The 16,855-nt window shown below is 45.3% G+C and overlaps 1 protein-coding gene and 1 long non-coding RNA gene across 6 annotated transcripts in view; both read right to left on the bottom strand.

The window, feature by feature from the left end:
* Window positions 1-796: 796 nt before the first annotated feature.
* LOC310906094 lies at window positions 797-4,856 on the bottom strand. Its single transcript, XR_014589347.1, has 3 exons — window positions 4,797-4,856; window positions 4,517-4,686; window positions 797-2,815 (listed from the first exon to the last, which is right to left on the bottom strand). It is a non-coding gene; the product is annotated as an uncharacterized lncRNA (long non-coding RNA).
* Window positions 4,857-7,948: 3,092 nt separating this feature from the next.
* Window positions 7,949-16,855, bottom strand: part of TSC22D1 (TSC22 domain family member 1) — a 90,183-nt gene continuing 81,276 nt past the window's right edge. For 3 of the 5 annotated variants that reach the window (XM_083854884.1, XM_083854882.1, XM_083854886.1), the window contains 2 exons: window positions 10,210-10,261; window positions 7,949-9,352 (listed from right to left, as the gene is read on the bottom strand). In XM_083854884.1, the coding sequence (XP_083711010.1) occupies window positions 9,095-9,352; window positions 10,210-10,261 (310 nt within the window). In that variant the 3' untranslated portion in view covers window positions 7,949-9,094. Of the gene's footprint in view, window positions 9,353-10,209; window positions 10,262-10,656; window positions 11,624-16,855 lie in introns of those variants that run through there. The other 2 variants (XM_083854883.1, XM_083854885.1) reach the window with 2 other exon arrangements.

Genomic DNA, 16,855 nt, shown 5'->3' on the forward strand with positions numbered 1-16,855 from the left:
CTTGAGGGAAGGGTGGGTGGGCAGTGGCCAGCTGAAAGGTCCTACATCACCTGTCTTACAGGCCTTCCACCTCCTGATCCAACAGGCTTACCATGGATGGCCTGGGGGGTCTAGGCATGTGCATGTGTTCTGACAAAATCCAGATTGTCCAGGAGCAAGTTAAAACACTGCAGGCTTTGAGGATGCTCCAGTAGAAAAGCAGCCCCAAATCTTCTCACCATCAACTCTTTAAAACAGAAAGGGACCTCTCCTAGACTAATTCCTTTCCATGTAAGATTTCACTTGATTTATTAAAAATAAACTAAGAACAATATTGTAAAATGAGAAAGCCCATGGCTTCAGGCTTCCCACCAAGGCTTTGCTAAGCCCTATACTTAGGGGCACAGACAGGTATGAGACTGACCAATCTGCTACGTTCAGCTGCATTGTTCTGATCCCCATTCAATTTTCTCCCATCCCAGTTAAATATTCAGTTTTACCCTCCATCAACTGGGGCCCAGTTCCCCCTGAAGGCAGGGGAACTTGCAGTGAGCTGCAAACCAAATCCACTCTTCATGCTTACCTTCACTTTTCATTTCTCCTCAGATCTGGGGTTTTCATCAACTATATATTTTCTACAAAGAAGCCCTCCTGGCTTCTTGTGATTTTGCAAGTCTTTATAATCAGTTCTTACAAATGCTTTAAGCAAGACCACTGAAGCACTTTGTAACATCCTTCTGGAGCATTTATAAACAAAGCTGTGGTTTGTGTCAGGGACTAGCCTGACATCACTTAAGAGACCAACATTTACCTCTAGGATCATGGAAGTATTCCAAAGAGCTGTTCCTTGCAGGAGTTCAGTGGTCTGGCCTGCCCAGATGCTTGGTTCTCACCTCAGTCACCTCATAAGGGTCACTGCAAGCAGGAATGGTGGTGCTGGAGCAGCTGCACCAGGGAACACTTCACTTACAGCACCAGAGGCTGAATTAAGTCAGCGAAAAAGTCCAACTTCTTTTGGTATGGACATTCCTATAAATTCATCATGCTTTCATCTCTATGCAAAAGATGTTACCCCTGGAGCACCTTTGGAACTCCTTAATATCCTACCTCCCACGGCAGAAAGATTCTACTCTGCAGCAACCACCTTCAGTACATTATACAGCAGGTTTGGTGGCTCCTCAGTAATGCCAAGTTCCCAGCTTCTCTCCGGCTTTGCAAGGAAGAGGAAATGAGCTCCTGCCAGCCTCCTGTTGGGGAATGAGTCCTCATTTCAAGCACCTGTAAGCGGGGCCAGCAGGGCAGGAGGGGGATGAAATGCAAAGCACCGCAGGCTGCAGCCCCAGTGAGCCCTGTTCTGTCAGCAGCTGGTTTCACAGAGATCATGAGTTTAAGCACAGATCTAATTGAATTGCAGATGTCTTTTCCGATGGCTATCTGCTAGCAAAGTGTCAATTAAAGCAGGAGCAAAAAAGCAGAAGAGGGAGGTTCTCAGTCATAAAACTAATGGAAAAGTGGCCATTTACAAGCAGCCCCCACAGAGAGCATAATGCAGGTACATTCTTTTAACAAGATTTTTTTGGGGAGGTGTGGGGGGAGAGATCTGAAACCTCAGCACAGACACCCAACTTCCAAATCCTAGAGATCCTGAGTATATGCTGGACTAAAAAGCAGCTAACAGTAATTTAAACAATACACAAATAAGCTCATCTCTTTTGCTTCCAGTACTCCCTGATGAACAACTTCATCTGCTTTCCATTCTGAAGGCCATTGAGATTTGTTCTTCTTGACTTTGGTTTTAAAGGCTGGAAAGTTTTATTCACTGCTGTTTTGTTACTTCCAAGATTAAGGTGGATTGCCCTGAGCTTGCACTTGCCAGATCAAAACCTCTCGTCATTTTACAGCACCATTAGAGCTCCAAAGAGGGAGAACTTTAACAGAGCTCTCAGTGCACCCAAAATCCAAGACCATCAATTGGAGTGTTATGACCTTTATTTTTGCCTGTAGCTACTTTTTCACGATGACTTGAACCACGTCCAGTGTGTATTACCACATACACATCACTGATAAACCACCCCCACCCAACGCAGCTGAGGAATCAAAATTAAGCTTCAAGATGGCCTGAGAATCTGACTTAGCTCAGGAAAAAGGTTTTTGAGAACTGTTTTCCCTTTCCTCAGCCGATTGTTACGCTGTACCCAAATTCCTGTTGTGCAACAGTTTGGAGGCCTCTTGGCCATGTCCTACCCAAACTCTCTTGCTTCTTGGCGCAGCACAACTCTCCTGGGGACATCTCAACGGACAATCACCCCCTGGGATTCAGGTTCAAGGAAAATAATCAGAGTTTTGCTCATTTTCCCTTTTGAACTGCTGCCCTTTTCCGATATATTTACAATGTAAGGAAGTCAGTTTATTCATGGTTTGGCTTTTAACTTCGTTGTTGAGCTTGGCTTTGCTCCTGTTGGAAATTGGACCCCAGTTGAGGAGGGCAGCTGCCAGTGTCTGCTGGAAACTCCTTGCCTTGGATTTTGAAGCAGGGCCTTTGTTGACCTAGCTCAGCACATACTAAATAAATGCAGTCAGAAGAGTCTGCTTACTCATTGCAGGAAAAGAACTGGCCCAGGGCAGGAGTTTTTCAGAATATCCCCAAACATTCAAATGCCTGAGTTCACTCCAGACTTCTCAGGAGGTCCCTCCAGCAACCATCTTCCATTTAATTTCATACATCTGAAGTAACACTGAACAGCAAAGGTTGGAATTGGGCTGATTTCCTTGAATTTCTAACTTCTTTCAGGTTTACTCCAGCAGAAAATTCACCAGGAATTTAAAAAATATATTCCTAAAGAGAGAGGAGAAAAGTGAGAAATAATGCATCATCTGTAAGATGTGACCTGTTACTAACATGCTCAGGATGCTAAACAAGAGGTTTTGCAAAGGGCACGTAATAAATAAACAAGTGTTCAGCCAGCAAGCTGCTATTTCTCCCTGCAAAGAATAAATAATAATTAAAATTCTTTGTATTGAGATTTGTAGCTACAAAAAAATCATGGGTGGTAATTCCCAAATAGCCTTGTGGGGTTCTTTCTGCAGCTGAACCACAGGAAACTGCCTCCCAGGCATTGATTTATTCTGTAAGAATTAGGGAGAGGCATCTCTAAGGCACTGCATTTACTCCCCTGCTGCTGGGAGGTTTTGTCTGGGTGCTCTCTGGACAGTTTCCAGGCATGTTATTGAAGAGTATTTCTCCTTCCTTCCACAACAGTCACTTGCTCACTCTCCCCACTGGGATGGGGTGGAGATTCAGAGAAGTGAGAAGACTTGCAGGTTGGTATCAAGACAGTTTTACAGGTGAAGCAAAAGCTGTGCACACAAGCAAAGCACAACAGGGAATCCATTCATCACTTCCCATGGGCAGGCAGGTGTTCAGCCATCCCCACGAAAGCAGGGCTCCATCACATGTAATGGTGACTTGGGAGATGAACTCCATAATCCAAAACATCCCTTCCTTCTTCTTCCCCCAGCTTTGTATGCTGAGTATGATGCCATATGGTCTGGGATATCCCTTTGGGGTCAGCTGTTCCAGCTCTGTCCCCTCCCAGCTCCTTGCACACTCCCAGCCCTCTCACTGTTGGGGTGGGGTGAGAGGCAGAAAGGGCCCTCACTCAGTGTCAGCCCTGCTCAGCTGTAACAAACACATCCCTGTATCATCAACACTGTTCTCTGCACAAAACCAAACTATAGCCCCACACTAGCTGCTCCTATGATGAATCCTAGCTCTATCCCAGTCCAAACCAGGATATTCTCCATTCCTGATTCCATGCCATTTACTTCATGTTCAGGTCCCACACTATCCAGTACATCCTCATGATCCACCCCCACTGCCCCCATCCTTTGATACAATACACAGGTATCACTTCCTCAGTCTATGGATCACCCCTGTGAAATGTCTGTCATGCACCCACAAACATCCACAAAATGGATCTGAGTTCATCCTCTGAGTTCATTAGTCCATGACTTTGGTCAGGACAGGAGACATGGTATGCTGTGTGGAGTTACTGGGCACCAACAGCAGGTCAGGTCAGGCCACTGCTGCACTTGCACTGCTTCCTGTAAGGCTTGTCCTCCACTGGTTTGGGTGATCCCTGCTGGAGTAATTCCTGTAACATGCAAATTAAATTCCACATTACAACAATTTCAAGAGATTTCCATTACAATCTCCACCTCTGGTTCATTTGGAGCAGACCATGGGGTTTAAAATTGTAGTTAACTCTTCTGCTTGCCCTACTCTGGCTTGGACTTTTCCAGAGACTGCAGTCCCTTAGGAGTGTACCTGCTCCAAGTGAAGCCTTATCTACAAACCACAGACTCTTCAAGGGTTTACCTGCTGTGGCATGGACTTTCTCACAGCCACAGTTGCTTTGAGGTAGACCAGTTTCAGCATGGCCTTTTCCATGGGCCACAATGCCTTCAGAGATGTTCCTGCTCCAGCATGGCGTCACCCACAGCCAGTCCCTTTGAAAATAAACCTGCATGGCCTTACCCATGACTGCAGTCCCTCCAGGGGTGTATTTGCTCTCTCCTGGGCTTATCCACAGCCACACACTTGGGGGAACTCTTGCATGACCTGAAGCACAGCCACTGATGTTCCAAGGTGTGCCTTCTCCAGCACGGACTTACCCTTGGGCCACAATCCCTTTAGAGATCCAGCTGCTGTGACAGACATAACCACAGGCACAGATGCTGTGAGATGTACCTGCTCTGGCATGGCCTTATCCAGGGCCACAGATGCCTCAAGGTGTCCAGCTCCCACATGGACTCACCCACAGGTCACAGGCCCTTCCACTCGAGTTCACGTTGGAGTTCCAGCCTGCCCAGAACAGCAGCACAGCAGCTCTGGCCATCTGCCAGCCCAACACATTGCCATGGCTGTTATCAAAATGTTCCCAGGCACCACAGAGTAAGGTGATAAGCAGCACAGTAGTGCAGCGAGCAGCCGCTAATGAGCACTAGACTCAGGCAAGCAAGCCCTATGGCAAACAGGAGCCTGTCAACTAACAGCAAAACAGCAATAGCAGCTATAAAATCGATCGAGCACATTCCAATCGCATCTAGCGGTACTTCGAGCCAGAAGCAGGCAACAGAAAGGACTGTTGTGGTTTAACCAGGCAGCTGCTCAGTGCCACAACAGCCACTTGCTCTTATTTCTCTTTCCTTCCACAACAGTCACTTCCTTACTCCCTCACAGTGGGACAGGGGAGAGAATCAGAAAAGTGAGAAAACTTGTGTGTTGAGATAAATACAGTTTAACAGAGAAGCAAAACAAGGAATCTATTCACCACTCCCCGTGGGCAGATGTGTTCAGCCATCTCCAGGAAAGCAGGGCTCCACCACACGTAACAGTGATTGGGGAAGACAAACACCTACATTCTGAACTTCTTCTCCTTCTTATCCCAGCCCTATACACTGAGTACACCACCGTACATTATAGGATTCCCCTGTGGTCAGTTGGGGTCAGCTGTCCAAGCTGTGTCCTCTCCCAGCTCCTTGTGCACCCCCAGCCCTCTCTGGTGGACTGGGCTGAGAGACAGAAAGGGCTCTGACTCAGTGTCAGTCCTGCTCAGCTGTAACAAACACATCCCTGTGTTACCAGCACTGTTTTGGTCACAAATCCAACCCATGACCCCGTACCAGCTACTCTGAGGAAAATTAGCTCTATCCCAGCTCTAGCCAGCACTTTCAAGTACTTATAGAGACCTCAGAATCTGAACCACCTGGACTTCCCTCAGAATTATTTGCCAAAGAAGTATTGGTTAAAAAAAAAAAAAAAAAAAAAAAAAAAAAAAAAAAAAAAAAAAAGCTGTAAGAAGAAAGAAGACCAACAACCTGGTCTCAATGATAATTTGCTTTGATCAGCTTATCATATTGCTGTTAAAAACAAAGCCATTGTGCAGCTAATTGACAAGTGACAAATAGCTTGAATATAGCCTGAAGAGTTACTGAATTGGAGATAAGCAGAGAATAAAAAACTTGACATATAAAAGATAGGTTACATTTAATATGACTTTAAGTATGGATGAAAACATTAGCATCTCAGACTTTGTAAAAAGAAAAATTTTGGTGGAAAGAGACAACACTCTTGACCACTGATAACATTTGATTTAAAGTTCTCTGAAAAATTATTTGTTCTAGAACAAAAGCAAAAATCAAAACAATTCATTCCAGAAGTATTACAACGTAACTGACAAACATCTACTCTTTGTCTGGATTTCAAGCACAATTTTAGAGTCAACTTGAATCTGTTTCATGAAAAGGCTGCAGCTTTGACAGAGCTATTGCTAAAATCATCTCAGAAAAAAAAAACATTGCTTGGCCTCATTTTAGCAATTAATAAACAGCTACAAGAACCAGCTCCACAGTTTAGAACTAATCAGTACATAAATGATCAGATTTGCCAGCATTGATTTGCCACTGTTTAGTACAGTGTACTAAAATTATTAATGCATTACCTAAGCAAAATCCTGAAACCTTCCAAATCCTTTATCAAAAAACAGTCTAAAAACCCCCAAATTCAGAATTTAGAATATGTTGATGCTGTTCTTAAAAGAAATAAACCCAGAGATCAATTTAATTAATTTAAAAAAAAAATTCTTCACAAATTTTGATAACTGAAGCAGGTGAAAAAGCTGACCCGTGTAAGTATATAAAAAAGTCAATTTTCACAATATTATAGCCTGGAAGCACTAGAGACAGTCAGAATATAAATGCAACTGGAGACAATTAAGCCCTTTAAAAAGAACCAAAATTAGCATTCCTTTTGTTGGATCCAAATCATTCAAGTGTTGTTCTGCCACAAAGGCCATCAACAATTTCTAATTTTAGCATAATCCATTAAAAAGAAAAGTCCTGCATTTCTTTCTGGTGTTTCCTTGTTAAGAGCACTCCTAAACCGTACACTGAAATCTCGAGAACACCAGCCATGAATTCAAATTCACACTCCCATGAAGATACTCACGCAAGCACTTTAATATGGCAACCCCAATAAAGGCAATTCAACTACTTGTGATTCAGCTAAGCAGTGCCTGAACTGCTGCATGGTCAGTATCCACTGAAAGCAAAAACTTGGCTATAAATTACACAAGAGTGACCCGTCTTACCATTGAGCCCTCAGCTTTCTAGTTTCCTCTGCTACACTTGATTGTTCTCAGTAACGAGAAGCTCCACAAAAATAGTATCTCCTGATTTTCATTATGTGAAGTAAACAGTCATATGACCTTATTAAAAAACCTTTGTAATTACCCCTCATATTTAAAGTCAAATTAATTTCTTGTATTTAGATTTTAAGTCACTGCTGTAAAACTACAAATTCCTTTGCTCCCCTGGTTGCAGTGTATCAATCACACCTTCACTACTCATTAGCCTAGAAATTCGTAAGCTTAGATTCAGTTTTAAGCACTATTACTAAAGAAGCATTTTTTCCAAACTTACACACACAAAAGTGGAAATTATTCTCAACATTTTTCAGAAGGCAGAATTAACACTGTAATAGAGGCTGACCTGGTGGGATGGTTGAAGTGCTTTCGCCCTTTGTCACCCCGTGTTAAGGGTGGGAACTGTGCCAGCATGGGATGACCAGTGCACAGGCAAGGGCAGTTTGTCACTAGAAAACAACTTATATATTCATATACAACAGGTATCTGTGGCCCAACAGTCCTGACCATATAGGACTGGATTAAACCCAGAATTCTGCTTAGTCAGGTGCCCTAATCCCTTTTCCTCTGATTAACATCAGTATCTACCTGTTTTAAAGAGACACGGAAAGCAGAAGCTGCATTTTTAGCTGAAACTAATGACCTAAAGCCAACAGGCATCATCTTGCACCAAGACTTAGCTTCCTGACCTCACCACCCATGTAGAACTGCATTGCAACATCCTAAAAGCAGCTGTGGTTAACACCAGTACAATATACGAACAGTGATTTATCAACATTGTATGCTTTATTGAAAGTTGACAAGTGCAACAGTTAAATACATTGACGTGTTACAACTGTAGAGAACATGCACAAAAACATATGCATACTACTATACAGATCATATGCAAAAAATCCATACTGGGAAATCCAATTTTTTTTCTTTAATTCTTTGCTAGCAGGGCTTGGTAATTTTTGGAGTGGTTTTTTCCCATCTTGAACCAAACTACAATGAACAATGATTTACTTCGAGATAATCAGCAGCCAGGGAACTTCAGAAGTTACACAAACAGCATTAATTTGCCAAATTCTGAACAGTTGCGTAGGTGCATTCTTATTTATGTAGCATAAAAAAAAACTTTTCAAACTTCTTCAGATCAGCCAATGAAACAACTAAACTTCAATCTGTACAACCTAAATAGTTACAGTTTTCTATTTTACAAAGTAATTACACTAAATACACAAATATACAGTAGGCAAATAACCTTCATTGTAATTATCCTATGAGCCAACAACTGTATTGTCACCTACCTGTTTTCCTATATATAATACAGCTTTATGCACCTGTCCACTGCTTCAGAAAACGGTGCAAATATTTGCACTTAAGGTTTCAGGTGACAATTAAGTGTTAAACACTGAGATTACCTTTCTCCCTCTTCCTCTTAGATCCTATGCACCAGTCCACACTTTGGAACCCCAATGCACTACAGGGGGTTGAGCCATCACTTTTTACTCCAGTCTATTTCTTCACGTTTCCAAGCTTGAAAAGCACTTGTATCAGCTGTAGCACTGGATGAGTGGAAGATCTAAAAACAAACCAAAAAAATTCAGGCATGCAGCTTCGTTTCTCAGCCATTTGCAGAAGCTGCTCGAGTCCCCAGTGTACTTGTGCTAATTCTCTGGAAGAAGTTTATTTTATTCAACCAACCTAAGAACATAGACTCCTTCAAGCCAAAAGGGTAAGGGAGGTAAGAGAGAGACAGATGAGTGTGTAACACAAGGGGGAGAAGACTCTCCTGATGTGTGCAAGGCATGGAGTCCTCAGTCTGGGTTGCGATGTGCATTGAAATGGATGAAGGGCGGGTTCCCGCTAGTCCTCCTCGCTCTGGGCAGTCCCGGAGCCAGCAATCACCGTGGCGATGACATCTGGAGCTATGCTGAAGGCCCTGAGCCCTGTGACGCCGGCTGAGCAGGCTGCTGTGTCGTCCCTTGTGACTGGGAAGAGGAAGGCGGAGAACCAGTCTGCAGCTGCGCCTGGAACTGGGCGAGCTGCTCTGGGCTGGCAAGTGTTTTTAGCAGAGTGTTCTCTTGTTCCAGCTGCGAGTTCTTCTCTATCAGCTCTTTGATTTGCTCTTTGAGGACCTCCACTTCCTCCCTTACCGCGTACATCAAGTGGCTCTTTACCAGGTCCTGGAAGGCAGGGTTGAGGGGGTGCGTTAGGAGAGCGGCCCCGCAGTGCCCAGGCCCGGCCGGGCTGTCAGGGCCGGCGCTCACGTGCGGCGCGGCCTGCCCCGAGGCCCCGCCCCTCCGCGGCGGGCCCCGCCCCCCCGCGCGCGCCGGCTGCAGCCAGTTCTGGGCGCAGGTTGCCGCATTTCCCTCCCTCCCGCCCGCCGGCCGCCGCGCGCGCCCGCGGGTGACGTCAGAGCGCGGCGCGGCCAATGGGCGGGCGAGTTATTTATAGCCGTGAGTTAAAGGCTCGCAGTTTGCCTAGCAACAGCCCGAGAGGCTCCCGGGAGAGCGGCTCCGGCACCGCTCCAGTAACAAAGGGCTCCGCGCCGGGCGGGGGACGGGGCAGCGGGCCCGGGGTGAAGCCGCCGGCTCCGGGCGCCCGTGGGGAGAAAAGGAGCAGCGGCGGGGGATGCCCTGGCTGCGGCCCGCGGGGGATGCGCTCGCCTGCGCTCGGTGGAGAGTTAGAAAAATAAAATGGAAAGGACCCCAAAACGCCCCCTCTCTGGGACTATAAAACCCCACAAATAGGCTCCGCGTTCTGCCCAGCAGCGCCCCTCCGCCGCCGCACGGAGCCGGGATCAATCGTTGGGGAAGGCAGGAGCAATGCCGTCATTCCCTCCCCGGCATCATCAATACACAAACGTGCGCGTTCCTCTCCGCGGGAAGCCTTTCATCAATTAAAAATAGCAAATAAAGGCTCCCGAAGCCGACCCCCGTGCCTCCCCTCCGTCCCCGCACGGGTTAACCTCGCAGCCGCATCCCCATATTGTTTACTGCTCCAAACACCAACAAGGTCTACGTGCCCCAGCGGTACCTACCATCGCTTGCTCGATTTTGTTGTCGATAGCTACTACGCTTGCACCAGAGGAGCTGCAAGAGAGAAAGAAAGAGAAAAAACACATACATTAGCAGGGGCTGAATTATTTAAGAGACAAGAGACGCGAGCACGGGTAGCCAGTTGGCTGGGAAAGTCATCCTGCCCTGCCGCCGCCTCACCAGGATGCTCTAATGCAGCAGAGCGACCTGTACAGCCGCGCCGAGCCCCCGCCCGCAGCCCGACCGAATATCCCGGCATTCTGCCCCCCGACGGCCCGCAGAGCCGGAGCTCCATGGCAGGCTGCTGGATGGCAGCGGGGCCGGGCCGGGGAGGGCAGCCCCTCGGGGGAGAGGCGGCCGCCGGTGCCGGGGCTGCGGCTCCCGGACAAAGGAGCCGGCCGGGCTCACCTGCCCCGCCGGCAGAGCCCCCGGACACAACACTTATTTACCTACTGTCGAGCCTCAGGGACGAGCTGTCGGTGCCCAGCAAGGACGATAAGAACGAAATCGAGAAGTGTCTTAGTTGATAAACTCCTAGATCCATTGCCACCGGTCTACAACATTGGGCATTCATGCGACCGCGGCCAGAAACGCTCCCCGGAAAAAAAATTTTAAAAAATCAGGTCTCGCTCCTCCCGGAGGCGTGTGTGCGTGCGTGCGGGGCCGCTCCGCCGGGCGAGGCGGGGCCGGAGCTGCGGGACCCGGCGGGGCTGCGCTCGGCCGGCTCCGAGCGGGGAGAGCGCTCGGCCGCGCAGCACAAAACCCGGGCATCCCGGCCCCCCCCAGCGTTTATGCGCCGGCGCCGCCTCCCATTGGCCGCGCTGCCCGGGCCCCGCCCCGCGCCGGCATCTCATTAGCGCGGCCCGCCCCCCCCGCGCTCCGAGCCGTGCGCGGCCCCGGCCGGCGGCGCCCACGCGGGACGGGCCCACGCGCGGGGGAACGGGCGGGGGGGGGGGGCTCGGTCACGCCGCGCCCGCGAGCCCCGGCACGCGCGGGGCCGCTGCGCCACTCCCGCCGCCGGCCCGCACCCCTGGGAACGGAGCGGGACTAAAATAAAAAAAAAAAATTAAAAAAAAAATAAAATAAAGAGAGAGAAAAAACAAACCCAATAATTAGCGGGCTCGGGGAGCGGCGGGGAAGCCCCGCACGGCCCGGCGGGAGCGCGGGACGCGCCGAGGGGCCGCCCGTGGCCGCGCCGACAGCGCCACCTATCGGCGCGCGGCGGCGGGACAGGCCCGGTGCGGCTCCCGCGGCTCGTCCAGAGCCGAACCTCCGCCTCCACCCAAAACCCGCACGTTTCAGCCCGCAAAGCCCTGCTCGCTTCGCCCGTGCAAGGCAGGGAAAAGTAGGAGAGCCACACACTGCAGATGAAACTCTTTCAGACGTCTACGATCTCCCTCTATCACTTACACACACCTTTACAAGCCTATAAAGCCATTTATTGAATAAAAAAAAAAATCAGCCACCGATCATCTACAAAAGCACATATGGCACAAACCTGTGGATTTCTAGCAAGCCGGCTGATAGTATTCGACAGTGACAGGGAAAATGCCTATTCACTTATTTTTAGGTTGCTCCTTAAGTCTTACAAGTTGCAGCACGTACATTAATAATTTAGGAAAAGATCCTTCTCCTATCTGTGTTTTTCTAAGCAAATGCTATGCTCTCCTGTGTCATGGAACACAACTACATTCAGTGCCCGTCCAAGTGATCTCCTCTACCAGGAAAGAGAGCCGAGGCTGAACTAGAGCACCATGAAACACTGTCACAAGAAACAGCCTCTACAGCCACTCTTTTCTAGACCTGCACTTTAGCAGCCATTACATTACTATTTTAGGTGCAAAAAATAAAGTAAAAAACCTCTTCCATTCTCTATAGCAAACTTCTCCAAGAGCTACAAGTCACACACACCACAGGTGCTGCTCCCAGAGAAGCAGGAAAGCCAGGAGGCACGGAATAATCATCTTAAAGCTAAATTTAGCATTTGCGTATCTGCATCATCCTTCTTAGTTTATTTATATTGTCCTGGACTACTATTCTTTCATTCAGTAATGCCAGCAGAGTAGTACAAACTAATCCTGTTCACAGGGAGGTCACATTTGAGAACAAGAATTCCTCACAGCCACTTTCCCGCTACCAGAGAGGGTTCACATCCCACAAGGGCACAGCTCTCCTCCCACCCTTTGGATATGTAAGGAATTTCCACGGGATAGCACCTAACAGGCTGAAAATTAAAGGAAGTGTTTTAGACAAACCCTTTCCTGTACTTGCAATCTTGTGACAGCACGTAAACTGAAGGAAGGCATTTGAAGATGTGCATGAGGCTGGAGCTTCCCCTCCTTAGGGACAAGCACCAGGAACCCAGTGCTGTCCTTACACTTCCCACAGCCCTTTCCCTGCAGAGGTTACTCCTGCACACGCTGCTGCTCATCGCCTTCAGTGACCAAGTGAGCCCTTCAATAGACAGTGCCAGCAGCACATCACCTCTGCTGAAACCTGTATCAACTCCTGTCCCGGACTTGATCTAAATTAATGTTTTATGACAGCTTGGGCTTCAAAATCAGTAATGTCTCAAATGACTCCTCCCCATGGCAGTTACTCAGCGCAATTAACAAAATTGCAGTTGGACAAAAACTCTGTGACAAACTCAGATACTCAAACTCAGACCTTGTAAGTCTTTATCAGAAAAAGGGCGGAGTAGGTGTAAAAACAGGTAAATCCTATCACTGCTAATCAGGCTCGTGTCAAAGAATTTGAAGATAGCAAATTCACTGGCCTGGACAGACATCCTCACAACTTCTGTTTTGCTGTTGCAGGACAGGCAGCAGACAACTGTATATAGTTTAATTCATACACGTAGAAATAAAGTAATGGATGCATCCCAAGATGGTTATTCGTTCTGCCATAACGACTGATAATTATTAAATGCCATTATTCCATTTACAACAGAAAAATTATACCATTCTCAAACTACATTAACAACACTGCCATCTTTAATCTATATTAATCTTTACAAAGAAGAGATAACACATATGATCCTAAATCAAATTCCCACTAAACTCATTAACCATCTTCCATTAACTTCAGTGGGCTTTTAACAAAATCTGTCATTTATTTTTAGATGCCTACAAGCAGAGTTGTGATTCAACAGAAAGCTGTCAGCTGTGAAGGAAGGACTGCATATTAATACGCACGTTCTGCTTTGCCCACTCTATAAAAAAGCAAACCATAAGTGTCCCTTTATGACTGAGAAAACGAATCATCTAGGAAATAAAAAAAACACCAAACATGATATAAATTACTTTAATCTCCAAAATTGGGGTGAAATTTTTTGGGAGGTGGGGACAGCACCATATCTCCGATGTTCTCATTTCAACACCCCATCATCTGCCTGACAAGGACAGACACTGAGCTCTAAGGACTGGGTTTTTGCTGTTGCTTTTAACAAATATCTCATTTATGAAATAAAAAAAAAAGTTACATGGAAGATTTAAGGAAGATAGTTCTCCAAACTCAGTTTTCCTTTAGAAGGGTGTCAAGATTACTACTTAAAACCTTATAACCACCTCTTTTAACACCTCATTAACAGATAATACAAGATATTTGGCTCCTGAAAAAGCTTACATTCCTGGGAGTAGAGGTGAGGAAGGCTGTAGAATTCCTCAGTTTGGTTAAGGCACTCTAGGTCTGCACTCTGGGTTGGACAAGTTCATCATGCCCCTGTTAGCACACGCTTTGGAAGCCTGGGTATCTACAGAGATACCCAGGCGTTCACAAACTGCATAATGTAACAGAAAAGGACTCGAGATAGGTTCCTGAGAAATCAGCAGGGTAGAGTACAATACAGCAAACAAGCAGCTCACCAGCATCTTTGATCCTCAGATAAACTGAGTTCTTAAATTGAACATATATACAGTAGTCAAAGACTTTTTAGCATATGTCACCTTTTTGAATATTTCAGCTTTTAAACAATGTTCCTCCCACTATATAATTTCCTCTTGTCTCAATTTATTCATGCTAAGCACTTGAGAAAAGTGCTTTTCATCTTAAGCACATAATGAGGTAAACTACAGCACAGAGTCATTTTGTCTCTATGCAAGTCTGGTTTGTCATATTTCTCCATGTGTGTTGAAAACTTCTTTAACTTAAAACATTTACCTTTTAAGTACCTTGTCAGTGTATGCTCCCTTCAGATGACAACATTAAAAGCCCTCTATAAGCATCTTCTGAACATAAATCAAATCTCATCTTTTGATGATATTACGACGATACCACACCAGAAACCACATTAGAAAAACAGCAATTGCTATCACAGCACACTCATCTTACACTCAGACAGGCTCAGATCTTGTGAACTTCAACTACAGTTTTGAACTGCAGAATGCAAGTACTGAAGAGGTTAAAAACAAAAATCTGCTATCTACTCAAGAAAAGGCTACAGTAATTAGATTCTACCTGACATCTGACTGTGCATTCCACTTGGCATCTAAACATGGTGAATAAATGGGTAGAGTCGTATTCTGCCTTAAAAATTCATAGATTTGAAATTCTTTGTGTACTGACAGCAACCCCCCCCAGCATACAACTCCTGCAAAGTTGCTCCAAGCTAATAACAGAGAGAAAGCTCTGTCTGTATTCGACATCAAGGACTAAAGGTTTGTTTATTTCAACAGGCCGTGATTTTTTTTCTTCATCTCAGTAAAGGTATATAACTGGAGAAGCTGTCCAATGAATTAACTTTCCCACAGTAAATCAAATATTTTTAGCAGACTAAAGACCAAAGAACCAAACAAAATAAACCCACCCACACAAGCCCCATCTTCAGATAGCCTAAATAAAGATCACAAAATCTCATCCAACTTCCTTTTCAAGCTCAAAATCTTTAGCTAAGATCTTGATTTAAAGAAACCAAGCCACTAAGAACTTACTGCTCAGCTCCAAAAGACATATATTTTATTTCTAGATTGAATTCTGCTATTTCAATTTACGTACTACTGCTAAATTGAAAAAGCTCTTTCTACAAGACAGTACTCTCTCAGTTTTCCTAAATGTGAGCTTTCCCTCATCCATAGTAATGTTATTTGCATCTATAATTTAGTTTATTAGTTTGCTAGAAATTGGGGTTTAGTCCATGAAAAACAGATAAAAGGGAAAGAGCTATGCAAGATGCTAGTGAAATGAAGTGTTGTATTTGTAAATCCTTTTTTCTTTTTTCCAGATGTGCAAGCATAACTAAATAAATATTTAGTGGAAAGAATATACACACCCTACTGGGACTCTGGAAATAACCAGTGTCTCTGATCACAGTGCATACACAGAAGTATCATGCTGTGAGCTCTGCACAAGAGACAGAAGGCTGCATTTAAAGCAAGAAGATAACCATGTAAGATCAAAAAGAAAAACAAAGAGAGGTTCTCACTGGTTCCTCTGAGGATATCCTCTTTCTCTTTGATAGACAACTAATTGCCAAGTCAATCCAAGTTAATGAGAATTATAATGATTCTACCAATTTTAATGCTGACAAAACAAAACATACTGTCTATAATCAAGTACCTGCATATAGCCAAACAGAGATATGACCCACTTGTTACCCATCAGAGAAAACTCTGCAGGGAAGTATGAGCCATCTTAAAGCCATTTTGATGCTTGGAGAGGGATCCCCTTTCCCAAGATTATCTATGGATAACCATCTAGCAACACAGTTGAGATGAAGGTCTGTGTTCTGTACACATCCAATGAGTTTCAAAGTTCCCTCACAGACCCAGCTGAGGTCCATCAGCTCAAAACCTGAAACTACATCCAGTTGCTATTCCACCTTAAGGAAGTTATACATTTGCAGTAAACATGCAGCTTGGGAATCAGCTTTCCTGATTTCAGAAACCTTTAAATGAGTAGTTGCAAATTATTTAACTTCACTACAGGTGAAAGCCCTCCGCCTCAGCATCCCATAAAGTGCCCTTGACCAAGGGCTGCAAAGGAAAGAATCCACCAACATGTTAGCATCCTGGAAGTTTTAAGTGAGACATCTGAGCCAGGAATTGATTTCCTTTCCTCCAGAAAGCTGCACAGAACATCACACTGCATGCTGATACTGTCCCCAGGATGGATGTAGGAAAGAAGTTTAGTGTCATAAAGCAGCATATATAGACGAGTGATAAAATGTTACAACCTTAAAGTTTCACTACCCAAATTTATTTTTCCTTTATGTGAAATTTGGCTTCAGTAATTTTAGATTTAATGCATAGAAAGAGTGTTCAATTCCCTGGTCTTCTGTGTACCTTTCATGCGTAAATACTTTTCTCAAAGGCAAGAACCCTGAAGTAAAAACCACACAAATATTTAATCCTAGTTATTCTAACTGTAAAACAGATTTTTCAACCACATATCCAAAATTAAATGAAGAGGGAAGGAAAGAGTCACTGCAGCATTTTAACTTACACTTAACATAAGAAACACGACAAGTATAGGGAGTGTTTTGGCACACTGACATGACAAGCATTTGGAAAGATGAAATTCTCTGTATTAAAAGGCATCTCTGACTCAGGGGACAAACAGCCCAGGAGGGACAATGGCTGACACCCACTCACCCCAGGTTACCTTCAATAGTACACAGTGGGTTTAGTAATCAAATTAAAAAACAGCCAAATT

Source organism: Zosterops lateralis (assembly GCF_965231275.1).
Source record: "Zosterops lateralis genome assembly, chromosome: 2".
NCBI lineage: Eukaryota > Metazoa > Chordata > Aves > Passeriformes > Zosteropidae > Zosterops > Zosterops lateralis.